Here is a 9,023-nt window from a genome sequence, read left to right as displayed (position 1 = left end):
TTGTCTAAATTAAATTATTTAAGAACAACAACAGATTTGTGAATATTATACTTGGTGGCTATATTTTGGTAGTTATTGTCATTTGAAATGTCATTTTCAAAATAAAAATAAAATGTAGTCATTGTTTAATAACGAGTTGTACCTGAAGACGCAAGACCAAATCTGATGCATTTATTTTCTTTTATTAAATTATGCTAACATAATTTATAACCATATTAATCTGTTTGTCGTTTAAAGGTTTGATTATTGTATATTTTGCTAATATCTCTCTTTTTTAATCTCTTCCAAGTTTAGGTTGGGAATGATGTAATTTTGAACAAGTTACTGATTATGAAAATGTTTTTTTGTATTATTTCTTGGGACTTGGAATAAACTGATTCCATTTTTTTTCTCTTCTTTGTTTTTTCTTAGTTTGCATTTATTCTGTAAAAAGACAAATCTATCTAAATGTAAATACCCGGTGTAATATGTGAATATTTATTCATTTGACCCGGAAACGCTCACTATGAAAGTAATTCAGTAAAAAACGCTTTATTTGGAGCTAATTTTTATTTGACTTAATTAATATTCAGGCGTGTCATTAAAATAACAAATGTATTTTGTTCCTGCACATTTTAAAGTGTTTTCTAATTTGTGTCAACATCAGAATGGGTTTTCATCTTTCTGAATGTCTATTAAAATGTTTCTAAATTAATTTAATCTTTATTGTCAGTTTTAATGTTTTACTTTGTGTGTTTGTTTTTGTTTTTTACAAAATAAAAGTATGTGTTCTGAAATGTATTTTGAACATTTTAGCCCCTTTGAAAACTTTTCAAATGAGCTCCTTTTTAAAGAAATAAAATGATTCACAGGAGAGTCCATCAGACTGATTTGAATCTTTTTTTTTTTAATTGAAGTTTGTAAACTGAAGATCATCAAAATAAAAGCACCTGCCGAAAGACTCAACGAGTTGGGAAGAGAGATAGGCAGAGATACTAGCAGGAAGAAATGGCGCCTCGATGCTGCGCTCAGTGAAGCGGCGTTTGGACAGATTCAGAGAGAACCGTCCACGGGGGCAAACATGGTCAATACGAGGAAAAACTCTCGGGTGAGATGCGACCCGTTTATCTCCTCCAGGACGAGGTCGTCGTCGAGAGCCGAGCGAAACTCCGAGGATCATGTAAGCCGGGTTCTCTCCTCTCTTTTTTTTGCCGGCGAGCTAGCTTGCTAGCCGGCTAGCTTGAATGCAGCGCTGGCCTCCAGCAGCTTCAACTATCGGCTCATTTACGGGCAAATTCGAGCAGAAGTCACACTGACACCCGCGCAGTCACGCAGGTAGACGTTTAAAGACCCGGGGCGGTCCAGTTTCGGGGGTGTCACTTGTTGTCCAGCTGTCAAAAATGCAAGCTAGCTATTATAACTCTTCTTGGCTAACCCCAAGTTGAGTTCCCTTTGTGTTTGGCAATTTCCCCCAGCTGATTTGTTTCACCGATGTCTCCTAAATTAGCCCGTGAAATAAAACCAAACGACGAACCGTATTTAGCAACACTTAGATGTTTGAGCACCACCGTTTTTCCAACCATGAATAATGGAGAAACGGGAACTTAAACGGGCTTTCTGGACAGCTGCTAGCTCGACCATTAGCTTGTCTAACTGTGGGGGAAGGGAGTCCGAGGTTCACAACAGTTGGCTGGCTCGAGTCCCGCATTCAGCAAGTCTGAACTTGGTGAACTTTTCTGTTGTAAATCTACTAAAAGTCAACAAATAGTTATTTTTATTTTCTTTGACCCATAATCATGCGCTTCAAACTCGCGGAGGACTCGTTTAGTTAGTCTGTTCCTGAAAGCTTTTGTTTTGAAGTCGTCTGACCTGCACGATGTCAGTCTTTGTTTCAGAATGTAAACACCGAGATTATGAAAGACAGAAGCGTCTGCTGCGCCTGCACATTTTCGCCACCAATCCGATTAAAATCACAATTTTGCACAGATTCCACTAACAGGAGCTGCTGTTGATTAGCCAACACAGTAACAAGTTGGACAAGTTTTTGTTTTTGCTTTTTGAGAAGTTTCCAACGCTTCAGGGCTAACACTGAGGACCCCAAGGGAGGCTATGGATGACACAAAGAAGTGAATAAAAACCCACAACATGTGCATAGTTTCATGGAAAATGATAGTTTGTCAGTTTTAGCATGGATTCTCAAAGACAACTGCTGATCTAGGATGGCACCAGCAACAATAATGCAGTTTTCATTGGGAAAATTCAAATGCAACTTTATTTATATGCCCGTTTTTCCTGCTGCAGAACATCTCCAAGTATTTACATAAACAAATAAATAATATAAACTCCCCCACCCCATTCACACCGCACAAAATCAGTCAGCCAATACTGCAATAATGTGGGCTAAGCTAAAAAGGTGAATCCCTTAAAAGAAAGTGTCTATTTGCTTGACATTTTCTGAATACGTGTGGCCAGTGCTGGACTTTTTTCTGAAGGAAGGGCTAACATATCAAATGGTTCCTGTGCCTGCAGCTGGTGCATGACAGCTGACGGGACTTTAACTTAAAACACCTCTTTCAGACTGGTGGTAACCTGTATTGCACCAACATAAGGTTTATTTTATTTATTTCAACTCCCATATCCCCTTGAACCAGTGGTCTGCAGGTTTTTTGGCTAAAGGAGCTGTTTGGTCCGGTTTCTTTGTGGTGAAAAACCCCAGCGAGAGCCACAGGACTCCACTTTGCGGTTCAGAAAAACACACTTTGTTGTTGTGGCTTTTAAGCTTTTAAATATTTAATGTAATTGTAGCAGGGTCATATTGGTCTGTATCAAACTAATTTAATTTATTTTACTTTAGACAGCAGTACTGGTACTTACAAGTTACTTTCTTTCTGCAGCAGATTTATTTGAATAAACATGCAAGAAAGCTAAACATGGAAGTTTCTCTCATGTCTTTGATGCACCTTCATCCTTTTTCGCCTTTTACAATTGAATATAAACAAAACAGCAGTGGTGAGGAACCTAGTAAAAAAAAAAAAAATCAATACATTTAAATGCATTTTTATAAAAACTTTGTCTCTGAGCAGCAGCTAGACACGTTTGTGTAGCAGAAGATATTTCCTTAATGAACAGTTCTGACTGTACATTCAGCTTTTTACCATCATGTTTGAATTTAAGAGGAGTTATCAAGCACAGATAATCGCTGGATTTTAGTGTAATGTTAGCAAAACGCACGTTAATGTACTAATGTAGCACCACCTCAAATTTAAAATGTAAACATAAATGACAAAACTGAAGTAATGTTTTATTTATTCAAAGGATTAGAGAGATAAAGAAGCCACATGTGTCTCCAGAGCATCCGTTTGCAGACCTAAACTGGTTATTTGGTCACATTTAGTAATTATCTTGTGAATTTCCTCCTAAACATGCAGACATTTTCTGCTGATTTATGCAGAGTTCTGTCTTTCCTCTCCTGATTGCTGCTGGTCTTTGTGCAGAAGGAACCCGGCAGCGATGCGAGCAGTCCCAGCAGCCCGCGGTTGGGGCCGCCTTCCAAACGGACGCGTCGGCAGACGGCCTCCGAGCGAAGCTCAAGCGACACTTCGCCGTCGCCGCAGGCAAAGGGCCAGAGGGTCAGCTGGGACATTCCCACGTACCGCACCAGGTCGGCCTTTCACGTTTTATCGGAACGCTTTTAAACTTTTTAGGCTGCTGTATATTGATTTGCACTTTTACGTCCCCTGCCTTCTTTATTTAAGGGCGTAAATGAAGTTGCAGTAAAATAGTTTTCTCTGGTTTCTTCCAGGCTATCCTCTCGCATAATGCAAAATGGGCACGGTAATGCAGTTTTCTCAGCATGTTATTATTTTCATTTATGCCAATTTGGATAGAATGCCGTTAAAACATCGTCTCTGATGCCACAGCTCTTAGAAGTCGCAGGAGTGAGGACAGCGGAGGTGGAGATCACTCGCATATAAACGGCCATGTGGAGCTGAAGAGGAGCTGCCGGGTGAAGAAGAGCCAGTTTGAACACCTCAATCAGAGCCTGCTGTTTGACCAGCTGGTGAACAGGTACACTCCACCAATTCCACTCCTCCGAAGGACTTCATGTCTGATCTGCTCCCACTAACTTTGCATATATATATAAAACAGGAGCTGACAGTTAACATTTAAGATGCTTTTATTTTGACATTCTGCCTGGCCTTGTGTGAACGCAGCACGGCTGAGGCGGTTCTCCAGGAGATGGACAACATCACCAGCATCAGGCAGAGTCGGGAAGTGGAGCGCCTGCGGATGTGGACCAGAGACACGGAGGAGGTGAGCGCAGTGCCGCTGCTGGAAACGCACCGCCGCCTGATGTGGTCGGGTGAACATGGGCGATGGCATCAAAGTCCCCTTCTTGCAGGAAAACATGGATATGTACTCCCGGGTGAAGCGCAGGAAGTCTATGCGGCGGTGCACGTTCAACATGCCCGCACACCACAAAGTCATGGGGAAAACGGAGGAGGAGGAAGAAGAGGAAGGGACAGAAGGTCTTCTTTTATTACTACATTCTTCTTAAATCATAGCTGTGAACATTTTTATCTTTCAAGATCCTATGTGTTGATGTGACGACCTCTAGTGGCGCTTATGGTAACTGCAGCCAAGATATAGCTGCTTTTGTTTCTTTGTAAATTAATTTTTAACAGCATCTTTTAACTTTAAGAGTCTCATGGTGAAGAAGAAGAGGAAGATGCAGAGGAGGACGATGAAGATGATGAAGGGGATGAAGCTGAGGAAGCAGAAGAAAACGACAGGCCTTATAATCTGAGGCAGCGCAAGACGGTGCAGAGATACGAGGCGCCTCCTATAGGTGAACACTCTTTGCCCTAACCTTTTTTTCATTTTTTTTTGCTGTTCTTAACATATTTTTGTGGCATATCTCTGCAGATGAAGGAAGTATCTAAAGAAATTTAAGGAGCAGGCAAAATTATTATGTTTTAAATAAAAAAAGCTTATTTGTGAAGTAGAAAAAAATCTCCCTGCGTTGAGCTCTCAGCAACGGGGAGGGGAAGGGGGGCGGGGGTTTGCTCCACGTCAGCGGTCCCGCCCACAACTCGGAGGCAAATTTTCTCTGCAGAAACTATGTCCAAGAAAACAACATGTTTTTGGATTTTTGGCTAAAAAAAACCCGGCATACTTCTAATTTTTAACTTTAAAAATAGACCAAAAGACGATCGGAGTGGGACTTTATTGAAGTGATGTATTTTTTTGTCAGCTTGTAACCACTACCCTCTCTGTCACAGAGCCCGTCAACAGAAAACAAAGCAATCCTTCCCTTTTTGACACACACCGATCGCCAGCGCGAAGAAGCCATATAAGGTAACGAGAGTTGCTCATCACGACCACCGAACTCACCAAGTTCTTCTAACTTTATCAGAATAACCATCTGCCGTGCAGAGTGAAGAAACACGCCATTCACAGCAGTGACACGACCTCTTCCTCCGATGAAGAGCGATTTGAGCGGAGGAAAAGCAAGAGCATGACCCGGGCCAGAAACAGGTGATGGCTGCGGGTTTTATTCCATCCTCATTAAGCAGATGCTGCTGTAATGGATCTGTTCCACCTGAAGTTAGTTGTAGTCACTTCCATCCTCTTCCCGGATGTTTCTAACCGTTCCACACTCTGAGTTTCTGCTCCTTCTGGAGATTTCCTCATCGGAGGTCATTTGCCTCCTCAGATGTTTGCCCGTGAACCTGACAGCAGAGGACCTGGCTAGCGGTGTGCTTCGTGACAGAGTGAAAGTGGGTGCCAGCTTGGCTGACGTGGACCCCATGAACCTCGATAATTCGGTAAGTGGGAAGTCTATCAGCTTCCTCCGTCATGTGATTATGAAAAAATGATGCGTCGTTTGTCCCGTGTAGGTGAGATTTGACAGTGTGGGAGGCCTCAGTTACCACATCCAGTCACTAAAGGAGATGGTCGTGTTCCCTCTTCTCTATCCGGAAGTCTTTGAGAGGTTTAAGATCCAACCTCCCAGGTGAAACCCCGCCCCCGACATTGTCCTCAGATCGTTTTCTAATTGGACTTTTATGCTAAGTACTCACGTTTGTGCTCCTTCCTTTGTAGAGGCTGTTTGTTTTATGGCCCGCCGGGGACCGGGAAGACCCTGGTGGCGCGAGCGCTGGCTAACGAGTGCAGTCAGGGGAACCGGAAGGTTTCATTCTTCATGAGGAAAGGAGCCGACTGTCTCAGCAAGTGGGTCGGGGAATCAGAAAGGCAGCTACGCCTGCTCTTTGACCAGGTGGGTGACGTGGGAGGGGTTTGAATATAAACAAGCATCGGTTGTAAAAATGTATAAACGGCCTGATATTCTGTGCAGAGGCCAAACTCTCCAAGCATCACTCTTTTTCCTGCGTTTTTGCTCAGGCTTACCTGATGAGACCCTCCATCATTTTCTTTGATGAGATTGACGGTTTGGCTCCGGTTCGGTCCAGTAGACAAGACCAGATACACAGGTAGCTTAATGCTGGGGTCACCTGTTCCACACTGCATGCTCTAGTATCCAAATACTCGGATACTCGTGACATGTTCCCTAAAAATCTAGCATGATGTCAGAGTTTCCTGATTCACGATCTTCATAAAGAGGCTAAATTATGGAAAAAATACATGTGGGTTGGTGAAATTAAGGCTGTAAAATTGCAGAATGATAATGAATTTTACAAACCGAATGCGTCAGGAAGTAAAAAAAAAACAAAGTAAAGTGTCGGTGAAGGTTCTCATTTTTTTTTGTTTTTGCCGTGGAACAAAATTAACCGGTCATTTTACTTAAATAAGATATTAAAAATGTATTTTTTTTTAAATATAGACAATTTGAATAAAACATAGAATGAATATGAAATAAAACAATGATATATGGAATGGTGGTTTGATGTGTGAATCGTGGATCTTATTTTGTTGATTTAAAGGTTTTGCATGAACATCGCTGCCCTGCTGGTCTCAGCCTTTTTTTTTTTCCCCTCCTCTCCCGGTTTCCAGTTCTATTGTGTCCACTCTTCTGGCTCTGATGGACGGTTTGGACTGTCGAGGGGAGATAGTGGTCATCGGTGCTACAAACAGACTTGACTCTATCGACCCGGCACTCAGGAGGCCTGGACGCTTTGACCGGGAGTTTCTGTTCAGGCTGCCCGACAAAAAGGTCAGACCTGAACGCCACGACACGGACTTCCTTCAGGAAGCACTTGTTGTTCTTGGAACGGATCAAAAAGATTGTTAGATGATTCTTGGAATATTAAATATGTTTACTTTTCCTGCATTGATCAGAATAAACCGCTCCGAGTGGGTGGGACTCTTTCCTGACAGGTCGCTTTGCATCATTGGTTTTGTTTTTCTGTCTTTTCTTTGAAGGCCAGAAAGCAAATTTTGAAGATTCACACGAGAGACTGGAACCCCAAATTGTCCGAGCCATTTCTAGATGAACTTGCAGAAAAATGTGTTGGTAAGAGTGATGAACAGGCGGGCGCTCGCCGCCTTTCCTGTCGGGCTTCACGCCTAAACCCCAGTTATTCATGTAGACCTACAGGGCAATAGCACACGGCTTCATCAAGCTGCAGAGGGACTGTTTTGTATCGACTGACTCTTCTTGATGAATTTAAAATGAATTTTTCAGATTATTGAGTAAACTTTCTCGGCCTCGCACAGGCTACTGCGGCGCCGACATCAAAGCACTTTGCACGGAGGCGGCCTTAATGGCGCTGCGCCGCCGCTATCCCCAGATCTACGGCAGCAGCGTCAAACTCAAGCTGGACGTCGCTTCTATCGTCCTGGGGCCCGGCGACTTCAGCAAGGCCATGAGGACCATTGTCCCAGCCTCCCAGAGGGCCCTGGCTCCGCCGGGTCGAGCCCTGTCCCCCGTCCTCCGGCCTCTGCTGGACAGCTCTCTGTCCTTGGTGCTGAAGGCTCTGCTCCGAGTCTTCCCCCATGCTCAGCCCGCTGACGGGGACTACATACAAGGTTAGATCTGGGAGCCCACAGAGGCAGCCATGTTTTTCTGCTGTTGCTGGCTGATGCATTTTATTTTTTGTTTTTTACCCTTTCCTCTGGTTTTTGTGTCTAATCTGTAGCATTTGCCTCATTTTGTTCTCCTCCCCATGAATCCTTCTGGACAGTTTGTGATGTAACCTGCTGTTTTCTTTGTTTTTTGTTGTTTTAAGGCGATGACAATCATCCGTTGGAAGAAGATTTGTACAGCGACGACAATGAGGATGGCTCTGCCTCCATTTACGAAGTCCAGCCAGCTGCATCCCCAAAGAGTCAGCCCTGCTCTTCTGCAATGCACAGAACCTTCCTCCACTTCTCCTCGTAGGTTTTTCACACATCCTTAAAAACACGGCTCTGTTTACTTAGTGAAAGGAAACTTCTGCTTCATTGAACGGATTTTGATTTAATTACTTCTGAAAACCGAAAAGTTTAAAGACCCACTCCAATGAGGATGTGTTTTTAACATGTTCTTGTGGCGTTTTTGGGATGATGGTTGACACGTGTAAAGAGAATTAAGCTTAACATTGCATCTCTGAGTGTCTTATTTTTCTGACCTACATTTCTCTCTGGAGTAAAAGTTTCAAAAATTCATAGTAAAGAGGAAAAAACTCATGAGTTTCTTCACTCTGCGGACATTTCATTTGGAACAGCAAATCATAAAAACAGAATTAATGACAATAATACCGTAACGTTTTTTAGCTTCTTGCAACATAGGAGGAATCTAGTTTAATAACGCCTCACACAAACAGTTATTTAAATAACTATAGCCTAAAGAAACCGCTAACAAGTCCATTCAACTCTTCAAATCACTAAATTCTTCTTCTGCTCTCTGTAGCAGAAACATCTATAGTGCCCCCTAGTGGTTGTTATTCAACACAAGTCGCACCTAATGTCAAACTATGCAAAATATTGCGACTTATACTCTGAAAAATGTAGTACCGGTATTTCTTTATTCGAATTTTGAGTCCGGAGCCGACAAAAATGAAAGCAGTTTGAAAATCGCATTTGTGACGTTGAGAAAACGCTGG

General features: G+C 42.7%; 1 protein-coding gene across 2 annotated transcripts in view; it reads left to right on the top strand.

The window, feature by feature from the left end:
• The first annotated feature begins 948 nt into the window (after positions 1-948).
• The window catches only part of atad2b (ATPase family, AAA domain containing 2B), a 49,070-nt gene continuing 40,995 nt past the window's right edge, over positions 949-9,023 (top strand). For both annotated transcript variants that reach the window (XM_023953093.1, XM_023953092.1), the window contains exons 1-17: positions 949-1,159; positions 3,474-3,640; positions 3,782-3,813; positions 3,900-4,047; positions 4,194-4,293; positions 4,382-4,508; positions 4,682-4,828; positions 5,262-5,337; positions 5,416-5,517; positions 5,696-5,807; positions 5,880-5,995; positions 6,085-6,259; positions 6,385-6,473; positions 6,994-7,153; positions 7,363-7,453; positions 7,657-7,968; positions 8,169-8,316. In XM_023953093.1, the coding sequence (XP_023808861.1) occupies positions 1,061-1,159; positions 3,474-3,640; positions 3,782-3,813; positions 3,900-4,047; positions 4,194-4,293; positions 4,382-4,508; positions 4,682-4,828; positions 5,262-5,337; positions 5,416-5,517; positions 5,696-5,807; positions 5,880-5,995; positions 6,085-6,259; positions 6,385-6,473; positions 6,994-7,153; positions 7,363-7,453; positions 7,657-7,968; positions 8,169-8,316 (2,201 nt within the window). In that variant the 5' untranslated portion in view covers positions 949-1,060. The remainder of the gene's footprint in view (positions 1,160-3,473; positions 3,641-3,781; positions 3,814-3,899; positions 4,048-4,193; positions 4,294-4,381; positions 4,509-4,681; positions 4,829-5,261; positions 5,338-5,415; positions 5,518-5,695; positions 5,808-5,879; positions 5,996-6,084; positions 6,260-6,384; positions 6,474-6,993; positions 7,154-7,362; positions 7,454-7,656; positions 7,969-8,168; positions 8,317-9,023) is intronic.

The sequence above is a fragment of the Oryzias latipes genome, chromosome 24 (assembly GCF_002234675.1).
Source record: "Oryzias latipes chromosome 24, ASM223467v1".
NCBI lineage: Eukaryota > Metazoa > Chordata > Actinopteri > Beloniformes > Adrianichthyidae > Oryzias > Oryzias latipes.
The sequence above is the reverse complement of the archived record's forward strand: the minus strand, read 5'-3'. Positions and strand labels throughout refer to the sequence as shown.